At 42.5% G+C, this 13,745-nt stretch overlaps 1 protein-coding gene across 1 annotated transcript in view; it reads left to right on the top strand.

The window, feature by feature from the left end:
* Positions 1-7,149, top strand: part of SVOP (SV2 related protein) — a 62,687-nt gene extending 55,538 nt beyond the window's left edge. Inside the window, exons 18-19 of the mRNA XM_011377833.1 lie at positions 5,668-5,757; positions 6,943-7,149. Of these exons, the coding sequence (XP_011376135.1) occupies positions 5,668-5,757; positions 6,943-7,149 (297 nt within the window). The remainder of the gene's footprint in view (positions 1-5,667; positions 5,758-6,942) is intronic.
* The last annotated feature ends 6,596 nt before the right edge of the window (positions 7,150-13,745 follow it).

Raw genomic sequence — 13,745 nt, 5'->3', positions numbered from 1 at the left:
TTAGGTAATATGGTCATTTTAACTATGTTGATTCTTCCAATCCAAGAACACGGAATATCTTTCCATTTCTTTGTATCTTCTTCGGTTTCTTTTAATAGGGTCTTATGATTTTCATTATATAGGTCCTTCACTTGTTTCGTTTAATTTATTCCTAGGTATTTTATTCTTTTTGTTGTAATTGCAAAGGAATTATTTTTTCCACTTCTTTTTCTGACACTTCATTAGAATGCTATGGATTTTTGAATGTTGATTTTGTACCCAGAGACTTTACTATATTTGCTTATTGTTTCTAGTAGTGTTCTTGTGGAGTCTTTAGGGTTTTCTATATTGAGAATCATGTCATCCACAAATAGTGACAGTTTGACTTCTTTCTTTCCTATTTGGATGCCTTTTATATCTTGCCTGATTGCACTTGCTAGGACCTCCAATGTTATATTGAATAACAGTGGTGATAGTGGACAGCCTAGTCTTCTTCCTGATCTTAGAGGGAAGGTTTTTAGTTTTTCACCATTAAGTATAATGTTGGCTGAGGGTTTGTCATATATGGCCTTTACTATATTAAGGTATTTTTCTTCTATACTGATTTTGTGAATTGTTTTGATCATAAATGGATACTGTATCTTGTCGAAGGCTTTTTCTGCATCTATTGATATGATCATATGATTATTATTTTTTAATTTTGTTTATGTGGTGTATCACATTAATTGATTTGCACATGTTGAACCATCCCTGTGCCCCTGGGATGAAGCCCACTTGATTGCAGCGTATGATCTTTTTAATATGTAGCTGTATTCAGTTCGCTAGTACCTTATTTAGGATTTTTGCATCTGTGTTCATGAGAGATATTGGTCTGTAGTTTTCTTTTTTTATGTTGTCTTTACCGGGTTTTGGTATCAGAGTAATATTGGCCTCATAAAATAAGTTGGGAAGTATTGCCTCCTCTTCGATTTTTTGGAAGTGTTTGAGGAGAATAGGTATTAAATCTTCTTTGAATGTTTGATGGAATTCACTGGTGAAACCTTCTAGTCCTGGACTTTTACTTTTTGGTAGGTTTTTGATGATTGTTTCAATTTCCATACTGCTGATCAGTCTATTTAGATTTTCCATCTTCTTGATTCAGTCTAGGAAGATTGTATTTTTCTAACTACTGGTCCATTTCTTCTAGTTTATTAAATTTGGCGTTATATACTTTTTCATGGTATTCTTGTATGATCCTTTGTATTTCTGCGATGTCAGTCATAATTTCCCCTCTTTCATCTCTGATTTTGTTTATTCGTGTCCTTCCTTTTTTTTTCTTTAGCGAGTCTAGCCAGGGGTTTGTCAATTTTATTAACCTTCTCAAAGAACCAGCTCTTTGTTCTATCGTTTTTGTTTGTTTGTTTGTTTATTTTCAGTTTCATTTATTTCTGCTCTAATTTTGTTGGTTTCTTTCCTTCTGCTGACTTTAGGCCTCATTTGTTCTTCCTTTTCTAGTTTTTTAAGATGAAGCATTAAGTTGTTTATTTGGGTTCATTCTTGTTTTCGGAGATAGGCCTGTAATGATACAAACTTTCCTCTTATGACCGCTTTTGCCATGACTCAAAAGTTTTGATATGTTGTACTATCATTATCATTCGTTTCTATGTATGTCTTGATTTCCCTTTTTATGTCTTCTCTGACCCAGTTATTCCTTATTAGCATGTTGTTTAATCTCCATGACTTTGTGGTTCTTCCTGATTTCTGCAGTTGATCTCTAGTTTTAAAGCATTATGATTTCAACCCTCTTATATTTGTTGAGGCTATCTCTGTGTCCCAGTTTGTGGTCAGTTCTTGAGAATGTTCCATGTGCAGTAGAGAAACATGTATAAGCAGCTGTTTTGGCATGGAAGGATCTATAAATGTCAATTATGTCCAGTTGGTCTAATGTGTCATTTAAGGATGTTATTTCCTTATTGATTTTCTGTTTGGATGATCTGTCCATATCCAACAGTGGGGTATTTAGGTCCCCTACTATGATAGTGTTTTGATCTGTTTCTCCCTTTAGCTCTGTTAGTAATTGCTTTACATATTTTGGGGCTCCCTGATTGGGAGCATAGATATTGATAAGTGTTATGTCTTCTTGGTGCATGATGCCCTTTATCATTATGAAGTGTTCTTCAGTATCTTTCTTTACTTTTTTTTATTTTGAAGTCTATTTTGTCTGATATTAGGACCATACTCCCACTTTTCTCTGAATGCCATTTGCTTGAAATATCATTTTCCACCCTTTCACTTTGAGCCTATATTTGTCTTTGGAGCTGAGATGTGCCTCCTGGAGGCAGCATATGGATAAGTTTTGATTTTTGATCCATTCTGCAACGCTGTGCCTTTTTATCGGTGAGTTCAATCCCTTTACATTTAGGGTGATTATTGAAATATGAGGTCTTTTAATAGCCATTTTATCTTTTGCTTCCTGGTAGCTTGGTGTTTCCATTGCTTCCTTGTCCATGTGTTTTTTTCTTTATTTTGGTTGGCTTTTGTGGATTTTCCTCCTGGTCCTTCTTGTTTTATGTTATATACTTCAGTTCTGAACCTTTAGTGGGTGGTTACCATTACAAATATGTAAAAGATAGTTATATATATAATCATCCCTTTTCTTCTGCACGTGCCTTATCTCCATTTCCCTTTCCAAATTTGGATCTTTGAATCCTCCCTTTTCAGTCATTGTTTTCTCAATTTGTCCCTATGTATGCTGAACATTCATTACTATCTTGTTATAACAATTCTCTTCTTATTATTTAAGCTTATAATGCCCCATTCTTAGTAAGGGTTGCACTCCTTTCCTTCTATTTGCCTGATAGTCACTTTACTCCTTATGTATTTTTTTTTTTTTTTTTCATTTTGTTTTAGGTGAACTGACCCCTTTTAGTATTTCCTGTAGCGCAGGCCTCATAGTGGAGAATTCCCTCAATTTTTGTATGTCTGGAAAGGTCTTAATTTCTCCTTCATATCTAAAGGAGAGCTTATCTGCATACATTATTCTAGGCTGATAGTTCCTTTCACTTAATAGTTTAAATATTTGATTCCATTCCTTTCTTGCTTGTAAGGTTTGTGCTGAGAAGTCAGACGATAATCTAATGGGTTTACCTTTATAAGTTACCTTTTTTTTTCTCCCTGGCTGCCCTGGGAATTCTGTATTTGTCATTGATTTTTGATAATTTTAATACAATGTTTTTTGGTGAAGGCCTTTTTGAGTTGAGATAATTGGATGTTCTGTTGACTTCTTGAATTCCAAGCTCTAGCTCATTCTTTAGATTTGGGAAATTCTCGTCAACTATTTGTCTGAAAATGCTTTCTAATCCCTGTTCCTTTTCCTTGCCTTCGATAATGCCCATTATTCTTATGTTTCCTCTCCCGATGGTATCAGGTAGTTCTTGTATTTCTCTTTCATTATTTTTTCATTCTTTGGTTTCTCTCTTCTTCCTTCTGATTTATTTCTGATTGTTTTCGATATCACTGATCCTTTACTCCATTTGGTCGATTCTTTGGTTTCTCTCTTCTTCCTTCTGATTTATTTCTGATTGTTTTCGATATCACTGATCCTTTACTCCATTTGGTCGATTCTATTTCCCAAGTTTGCTATTTCATTTTTCAACTCTTGCAGTGTTTTTTTTTGTTTTGTTTTTATTTCCAGAAGGTCTATTCTGTTCTTTTTGAGGGTTTCAATCTCCTTGCTCTACTCATCTAGTTGTTTTTTCAATTCCTGAAATTGTTGATATGACTCATTTCGGAACTCACTGAGTTTTTTCAGAAGTACCATTCTCAATTCTCTGTCATTTAAGTTGCATATTTCTATGTCTGTAAGCTTATTTCTGGAGATTTTTCTCTTTCTTTCTGAGAAGCCTTGTCACATTGGTTGTTCATGGTGTTTAATGGACTATTTCTTTGCCTGGGCATTAATGGAAATGCATTCTGCTTTTTTTCCAGAAAGATTTATTATACAAAGGTCTCTCTTTAACCTGTTGCAAGGAAGGTGCTTTTCTTTTGGTTTCCAGTAGGATTCCAGTAGGTTTCTAAGCCTCTTGGATTCCTGCTTTATATAAAGCTTTAAAAAAGCTTTTTTATTTTCTGATAGATATTTAATCATGCTCACTACCCTCAGTTTCAGTCCCTGTCAGAGTTAGCAACAGTCTTGGCAGTGTTTGCTCAGATTCACCTGGGGCTCTGCAGTATTCCATCTTGAAGGGTATGGGGTGACGGGCCCTCTTTGTTGGGGGTTGGGGGCTGTGGCTCAGCCTCAGTTTTGCAACCCAGTCAGTAAAAATCAACTGTTGTTTCTCTGCCAGCTGCTTCTCTGCTTTCTGCTCTGATGACTGGGCCCTGCCACCAGCTGGTCATGGGGAGCTCACAACTTTCCCAGGCAGGGCTGTTCAGGGAACTTGAAGGACGAACTCGCTGGTCCTTCTCCCTCCCCCTCTTCCTGCAGGGAGCTCTAGTAGCTGTGAGAGGCACTTCTTTATTATTCCTGGTCCACCGCCTGACACCCAGGGTTCTGACCTGTGGTAGGTCTTATGTGCAGATCCCATGCTCAGATGTACTGGTGTGCAGTTTGGGTGTTTTTTTTGTTGTTGTTGAGTTTTAGATGTTCAGCTTATTGTTGTTTCAAGGAGAGAGATCTGGGGAGGTCTCTCACTCCGTCATGTTTCCAAAGATCAACCAGGGTTTTCATTCATTTTAAGCCTTCTCCACTGAGCATTATGTTTGTTAGAGGCATACTAGCTGCTGTAACAAATAACCCCCAGAACAGAACATGTTGACACAGCAGAAGTGTCTCACTGGTGACACAGTTCAATATGGTGTTCCAGGAGGACAGCTTGGTGGACAGCTTTTCTCCCCCCAGCAATTCAGGGACCCAGGCTCCTGGCATCTTGTGCCTCCTTCATCCAATGATTGTTAATCAAGGGTGATTTTGCCTTCTGGGAGACATTTGGCAATATCTCGAGATACTTTGGCTTGTCACAACTGGGATGGCAGGTGCAGAAGTGCAACCACATCTAGTAGGTAGAGGCCAGGGATACTGCTAAACATCCTACAGTGCCCAGGATAGCCCCCCACCCTCTGTCACCTACCTGTCCATAGTGCCAAAGTTGAAAAACCCTGCCCTAGGACCTCGGAGTCCTCCTTCCAGCCAACAGACAGGGGAGGAGAGTTGAGAAGACATGCCTTCTTCTTAATTACCATGGCCTGGAAGATGCTAGTCCCTTATCACTTTTCCCAGGGGAGAACTGGACATGTGGCCACTCCTGGGTATGAACTGCGAAACTGTGTGAACATTTCAGTCTCTCTCTTTATGAAATGCCTTGAAAGCCCGTGACCAGTGCTTCAAGATGAACTAGTAAAAAGTGGCAGGTAGGATAGTGCCTGGATCCTGAGAGAAGTTCCTGGTGGAGTCCATGGCGACCACCAGGGCAGGAGGACCCCTTACTGGGTTCCCACCCACAGCTCACCCTCTTGCCTTCTTTCTCATTTTACTTCCTGCCTCCTTTGGGGAGAGAATCTCCACTCATTCTCCTTAATGAGATCACCAACCCCTGAGGAAGTCACCCTAATTTTAGGTCCATTCATGGGTGCCAATCCCATCATTCCTGAGCTGGAGAGCAGGGAGGGGCTTGCATTTTCTCAAGGCCACATCTGGCCTCTGTGTTTCAGGTCTACCCCACGGCGACTCGAGCGCTCGGCCTGGGCACCTGCAGTGGCATGGCAAGAGTGGGTGCTCTCATCACTCCATTCATTGCTCAGGTGGGTTGCACGCAGGTAAAGAGGGAGTGGGCATGATGAAAGCCAGTGCAGGGCAAGCAGTTACTACATGCCGAACCTTCTGCAGAGCCCTCTGTATGCATTATCTTGTTTCATCCTAACAACCCATCATATGAGAAAAGAAATATTGCTTGCAGATGAGAAGTTGGAGGCTTAGAAGGGTAGAGGAACTTGCCAAGGTCACACAGCTGGGAGTAGAGAAGCTGGGAATCAAACCCAGGTCTTTCCCGTGCAGAAGATCCTGGAGGTGTCCTATGATCTAGCCAAAAACAAGTTGGGTGGAAACAAATAGGTCAACATGATTTCATGGGAAACAAATGTTGCTGTCTCTGATTTCTGAGTTGGGTAATTAGGTGTAATTGTAGAATTTTGCAACTCTTTGTGTGTCTTGAAGCGTTTCTACCCATTTTTAGGGGTCTTATTTTGAAATATTTTGAAAAAATTTTGCTTTTTAAAATACCTGATTAATTTTTCCTATTTTTATCACTTTTTAAAATTGAGACAAAAGCCATATAACATAAAAATTAACCATTTTAAAATGAATAATTCAGTGGCATTTAGCACATTCACAATGTTGCGCAACCAAAATCTACATTCTCTCAGTGTGGATTTATCTATTCTGGATATTTCATGTACAGAGAATTCCAACACGTTTTAGCCAAATAGTTCTGTTGTGCGCTCTTGTGTTTGGCCATTGTGCGTCACTGCTAACAAATATGATTGAGAGCCTGACATGTGCCTGCATGGTACCAAGTGCTCCTGAGATATCCTCCCACTAGGACATGGACATTAGGCCCTTAGGCCCATTTGGCAGATGAGGAAATGAGGTTCAGCTCTGTTGTGTGATTTGCCCGGTGACATGAAGCTAGGAAGTTGGCTGAGGTACTGCTCTGGGAGAGAGTTATAAGGAATACAAACTCTGGGTCTGGCAGGGTCTAGGTTCAAGTCTCATCCTTAGTATCTACATGAACTTGGGTATAGTACTTAACCCTCTTTGAGTCTCAGTGTTTCACTCTGTAAAATGGAGTTGAATTACCTACCTCATAAAGCTGTCATAAGGACTAACTAGGGCAATCACACAGAATGCTTATAAGAGGGGCTTGTGCTATCTGTACTATCTGAATGGTTGGTGGTCCACTCTGACCAGAATACATCTTCCTCCCTCAGGTGATGTTGGAATCCTCCGTGTACCTGTCACTGGCAGTTTACAGTGGCTGCTGCCTTCTGGCTGCTGTGGCCTCCTGCTTTTTGCCCATCGAGACCAAAGGCCGTGGACTGCAGGAGTCTAGCCACCGGGAGTGGGGCCAAGAGATGGTTGGCCGAGGGATGCACGGCACAAGTGTCACCAGGTCGAACTCTGGCTCTCAGGAGTAGTGACCGATGGGAGGCTGAGCTGGTCTTTGAGACTGTAGAGCACGGGGAGCTGGTGGAGCCCGGCTGGGGCACCAGCTGTCACTGCCGACACCAAGAACTCACCCAAGAGTACAGCCTGGACCCCAGTTGCTCATATTCATCGAGAGCCACCCAGGGATGGGGAGGTATTTGCTCTGGGGGTTCTATGTGTGTGTGGGGGAGAGGTTTGTTAATAACCTGTGGATCTGCATGGGAAAACTGCCACACTAGGAATACCTGGTGATGCCAGTAGCCAACCAGACACCATCCAGAGTCAGCTAGTCACACCCTTGGTGAACAACAACCAAAAGATCTCTGTAGATACAGTCCAGGCCCAGACCCCTGTGAGACCTGCTACCCAGTGAGTCAATACCTGCCATTCACCAACTGAACCGGTTCAGTAGGTTTCTCCCATGCCCCTGGCCCCCAGCTTTCTTCTTTAAAATTGAACGTTACCTGGGTGTGGCCTGAGCAGCTTTTTCTTGGGTCTGAGAAACACTCCCTCAGATGGGACCCCTTGGTTTGCATCCCCAGGCAGGGGCCTGACTGGTAGAGACTCTGGCAGATGGACATGCATTTAAACTTGAGCCATGTGCCCCACCTGGCCCCCTTTGGAGTTACTTGAGGGGATTCAAATGTATCCATAGGGACAGCTGGGCTTGCACCAGATGACAACTTCAGAAAGCTGATACCCCCGGCATTGGGGACTGAGGCTGAAGCAAGCTGAGAATCAAGCCCAAAGCCAAAACAAGGGCCTCCTGTTTGGAAGCAGCAAGGCCACACTGGGGCTTCTTTTCTGATCCCCTCCTCATTTGGGCAGAGTGGTGACTCTTGGGGAAAAAAAAAACCAGTTAACTCAGGTCTCAGTGCTTTGGATTTAGTGCATGGGTGGATAGCTAAATGAGCAGAGAAAACAAAAGGATTCTACACCAACCACCCACTCCAATTGGTGTCAGGGGACCAAGAGTCCTTCCTCCTGGTTTCCTCTGCCATCCTTGCTGTCAAGGGCTGGCTTGGGGTTCTGGTGATGGAACCCATGACAGGGATGCTGTGGGGTGGGGAGGAATGGTTGGACCCAGATGTGTGAAATGTGTACATTTTCAGAGGAGAAGGGAGATCAATTGGGTTTTGGGTTGGCCTTGGAAGGAAGGACTGGTACCATGCCTCAGCAGACAACATCCACCTCCAGGATCTGGTTTACATGAGCCTTTTTCCCGTGATGAAGGCAGGGAACCTAGAGAAGGAGGGAGGAAGCTGCTGGATCCCATCAAAGGCCAGAGAAGACTGGCCCTCTGCTTGGAGATATCCGCTTGAGGTTAACATTGTGAAGAAGCCAAATGTGTACTTTCATCTCTTATTAAAACATGTTGGTGGTGAACATCGCAAGGGGCAAAGTTTGTTTGTTATAATGTCCTAGTGACAGGTCAGCTTAATGGTCCAGCTAACTTTTTCCATCCGGGCTCATCTCAATGTTTTAATATGCTTTAACATAACAGTCTCTCCCAAAAGGAAGGAAAGTTGCACAGTGGGCTGCCAACATCATGACTTTGAGTCTGTTGGAGACAACATTTTCTTTTAACAGTGTTGAGATCACATTAGGTGACTTCTTCAGGCTCAAGTCCTAGGTTGACTACAAACAATCCTGTGTCATTGAAATATGGGTTGCAGCCCTCTCAGCCCAGGCGGTCAGAGAGCAGGTGGCTTGGCAGATCTGCCTCTCACTGACAATGTGAGTGTATCCTTGAAACCTGAGTGGCTATAGCTCTAATTATTTCTGGTCTGCTGAGCTCTCTTGGGTAACACAGAATCTTTGCTTGTTTTTTTTGCCTTCCAGTGGGCCAGACACTGCCGGATGACCATGTCCACTCCCTTCCTCCTCAAATAACCTGGAGGAACTGGGGGCTGGGATGTAGAAGGAGTGTTTGGCTGGCAGAAATGTTGTCCAGAGGCTGGGGTAAAGAGGCCTTCAGTTGAGAGCTTCTCTTCTTGAGAAAATGGAAAATAAAAACTCTTTGCCTTCTAAATTCCCTGCCCTTAAAAAAAAAATCAATATTATTGAATGATACAAGAGCTGCCACAGAAGTTGCCCAAGCCTTTAGCTAAAGACATTTCTATCTAATTTAGAACTATCCAAATCTCCTGTTTCCATTAATGGAAATGTCATCTATTTCTCTGAGTGTTAGGACAGATTTCAGAAAATGACGAGATGTTCAGTGTAGCCAGCGTTATGTAGTTTCTTTCTTTCCCTTACCTCGAGTATTCTCGGGAACACATAAATGACCCTGGTAATGTTGGCAGTGAGATGAAAGACCACTCAGGGATGGACTTTGAAACAAATATGGACACTCATTATTTTTAAATAATATTAACCAACAGAGAGCCTTGAAGAATGAGATTAAGGGTCTCCCTTAGTTACCGCTAATAAACATCGAAGGGCTGGATACCTTGCGCCACAAGCAGCCGTAAAACTAGTCAATAATAGCTTAAACCATTAAAATATTAATTGTTCATTTAAAAACAAGTCCAAAGTCAGGCAGCTCTAGGAAAAGTTCAGCAGCTCAACAATGTCTTCAAAGACCCAACTTCTTTTTGCCTCTGCCATCCTCTGCATGTTGGCCATCTGAAACCTCATGGTCATAAGATGGCTGCTGAAGTGCCAGGCATCGTATTCTTTTCCAAGCGGGTAGAATGGAGAAGGAGCAGTGTGTTCTTTCAAATGTGTTCTTTCAAATGATTGTGTGGTTTCTGATTAAAAGGAAAGTCCTTCAGCAGATTTACCATTCCTATGCATTGGTCAGACTCGAGTCCTGTGCCCATCCTGGCATGAATGCTTCCCTAGGGCTGGGGAAGGAAGGGCCTACTTCCCACAGGATCAAGGGATACCCACAGCCTCTTGAAGGCAAAATTGAGATTCTGGTAGCATGAGAGAAGGAAGACAATGGTCGTGGGATAGGGATGGTAGAGAGGAGCCTTGCTATAAAGTTCTCATCAAGGCTATTTTAATTGCAAGAAATAGTGATTAGGCTCAGGTTAATTCAAATTAAGAAGTATGGTTTTATTATAAGGCTTGGATCAGTAGTTAATTTCCTACAGGGGACAGTCAAGGAACATAAATGAGTGAAAAGGTGGTATAAGGGAAGGGGAAAGACTGTGGCAGAGTAAGGAGGAGCATAGGCCCCATCCAAAGGGGACAGCTACTACTCAGTTCTAGCTGATTTTGTTGCATGGTGAGATCTCCCAAATTTCAAGACAAGAATCTGCATTTTTATCTGAAATCTCCAAATTTTAGTATGTTGAATCAAAACTTTTTAAATGATATGTAAGCCGGTAAAATTCATCTGCAGCCAGGTTTGGTTCATGGGCTACCAGTTTGCAGCCCCTGAAAGGTTAGAAAGATCTCAGAAATAAAGTACAGCCTGGTCTCACACATGGAACAGGAAACTGGGGAGCCACCAAGGCCTTAGGCAGCCCCCTCTCTGGATTCGTGGCCCCCATTTCCACCTTCCTCTGTAGACTGGTTTCCTTCTGCCTCCTCGTGGCTGCTGCATATGCCTAACCACGCATTTGACTTCTGCTCACGTGGCTTAGCTCTGCAAACATATTTGACTCAGCTGTTCAGTGTCCCACTTCCAAATCCTCACGAGAGAAAGCTGTTTGGCCCAGTTTAGTGATGGTTCCAGTCCTGGTCCAATTAAAATGGGTCAGGGAGTGATGGGGTCAAGAGGCGCAAACATGGTGACTTTGGCCTGCCCTTTCGGCAGAGAGGTACAGTTACAGGAACTCATAGTGACACATATGTAGCCTCTCGAGTCTGTTCATCGTAACTATTATGTATCCTGTCATGGCATGCGGTCAGTATGCATGGAGTTTCTGCCATGCATCAAGCATGATATTTAATGCTGAAGATGCAAAAAGGAGTAAGACATGGTCCTTATCTTCTCGCACTCACAGCGTAGTGGGGGGAACAGGCATAAACAGATAATTGTGGTGTAGGGTAATATGGGCACTAATAGAGGGATGCAGGGTGTTGTGAGAGGCACACGAGATGCCAACCCTGAAGCTCTAGAGTGTTCTAAAGGCCCTTCTGACACCTCAAAGACTCAGTGGTTTCAGTCAGACTTTAGTTACTGGTAGTGCTTTACTGTATTCTGATCCTTTGACATTTGAACACCCATGATTACATCTCATGTAATCATTCTCGATTAATCAAGAAGATTTGATGATGAGCCACTTCAGGTGCCACTATACCCCATCATGCAAGAGAGCAGAGTACTTTCTAAATTCATCAGTAGGAAAACAATTCCACTCACAATAACATTGAAAGGAATAAAATACTTGGGAATAAATTTAACAAAAGGAGTGCAAGACTTGTACAAACTACAAAACTGCTGAAAGAAATTGAAAATCGAAATAAATGGAGAGACATTCCAGGATCATGGATTAGCAGCCTTAAAACTGTTAAGATAGCTGTCAGTACTCTGCAAATTGATCTATAAATTAAACACAATTCCTATCAAAATCCCAGCTGGCTTTTTGTGAAGAAATTGGCAAGCCAATTGTAAAATTCATATGGAAATGCAAAGGACTCAGAATTGCAATGTAGATAAATAAAAAAGAATTGAGAGTCCAAAAATAAACCCCACAAATTTATAGTCAATTGACAAACGTTCCAAGACAATTCAATGGAGAAAGTTAATCTTTTCTAAATTCATCAAGCGGACAAAAATGCATTGAAAATACAGTTGCAGATCACTTTCAGAGAAGGAGCAGGCATGTTAGGTGAAGGGAAAGTGAAGAGATGAAGCATCACCACATCTCCTGTAGTGCCACGTGCAGAATTTCCCCACGTTCCTTCTGAATTTTAAGACATTCCAAGTGTCACTTTGGGTCTGAATGTGGACTTGTCTGGTCCCATACATTTTTATGAGTTGTTCATGCTGTCTTACAGAGGCTCTGTTGATGACTAACCTTGACCAGTAGGGGTCGCTCTCTCTGGGGAATTTTAGGTTGGGTGAAGAAATCACTGGTTAAAAACTAAATGCTGTGTTCCATTCCCAGCACCGGGAAGTGCCCCCCTCTCCAGGCTCCTAGTCTTGTGAGAGTCCCTTTGTCTTGGACCAAATATGGCTATGAGGAGGAGAGAGTTAGTTCTGCATGTTGGCCACTTGAAACCTCATGGTCATAAGATGGCTGCTGAAGTGCCAGGCATCGTATTCTTTTCCAAGCGGGTAGAATGGAGAAGGAGCAGTGTGTTCTTTCAAATGTGTTCTTTCAAATGATTGTGTGGTTTCTGATTAAAAGGAAAGTCCTTCAGCAGATTTACCATTCCTATGCATTGGTCAGACTCGAGTCCTGTGCCCATCCTGGCATGAATCCTTCCCTAGGGCTGGGGAAGGAAGGACCTACTTCCCACAGGATCAAGGGATACCCACAGCCTCTTGAAGGCAAAATTGAGATTCTGGTAGCATGAGAGAAGGAAGACAATGGTCGTGGGATAGGGATGGTAGAGAGGAGCCTTGCTATAAAGTTCTCATCAAGGCTATTTTAATTGCAAGAAATAGTGATTAGACTCAGGTTAATTCAAATTAAGAAGTATAGTTTTATTATAAGGCTTGGATCAGTAGTTAATTTCCTACAGGGGACAGTCAAGGAACATAAATGAGTGAAAAGGTGGTATAAGGGAAGGGGAAAGACTGTGGCAGAGTAAGGAGGAGCATAGGCCCCATCCAAAGGGGACAGCTACTACTCAGTTCTAGCTGATTTTGTGGCATGGTGAATCTCCCAAATTTCAAGACAAGAATCTGAATTTTTATCTGAAATCTCCAAATTTTAGTATGTTGAATCAAAACTTTTTAAATGATATGTAAGCCGGTAAAATTCATCTGCAGCCAGGTTTGGTTCATGGGCTACCAGTTTGCAGCCCCTGAAAGGTTAGAAAGATCTCAGAAATAAAGTACAGCCTGGTCTCACACATGGAACAGGAAACTGGGGAGCCACCAAGGCCTTAGGCAGCCCCCTCTCTGGATTCGTGGCCCCCATTTCCACCTTCCTCTGTAGACTGGTTTCCTTCTGCCTCCTCGTGGCTGCTGCATATGCCTAACCACGCATTTGACTTCTGCTCACGTGGCTTAGCTCTGCAAACATATTTGACTCAGCTGTTCAGTGTCCCACTTCCAAATCCTCACGAGAGAAAGCTGTTTGGCCCAGTTTAGTGATGGTTCCAGTCCTGGTCCAATTAAAATGGGTCAGGGAGTGATGGGGTCAAGAGGCGCAAACATGGTGACTTTGGCCTGCCCTTTCGGCAGAGAGGTACAGTTACAGGAACTCATAGTGACACATATGTAGCCTCTCGAGTCTGTTCATCGTAACTATTATGTATCCTGTCATGGCATGCGGTCAGTATGCATGGAGTTTCTGCCATGCATCAAGCATGATATTTAATGCTGAAGATGCAAAAAGGAGTAAGACATGGTCCTTATCTTCTCGCACTCACAGCGTAGTGGGGGGAACAGGCATAAACAGATAATTGTGGTGTAGGGTAATATGGGCACTAATAGAGGGATGCAGGGTGTTGTGAG

Source organism: Pteropus vampyrus, unplaced genomic scaffold (assembly GCF_000151845.1).
Source record: "Pteropus vampyrus isolate Shadow unplaced genomic scaffold, Pvam_2.0 Scaffold322, whole genome shotgun sequence".
NCBI classification, from domain to species: Eukaryota; Metazoa; Chordata; class Mammalia; order Chiroptera; family Pteropodidae; genus Pteropus; species Pteropus vampyrus.
Note: the sequence above shows the minus strand (reverse complement) of the source record. Positions and strands in the feature narration are given on the sequence as shown.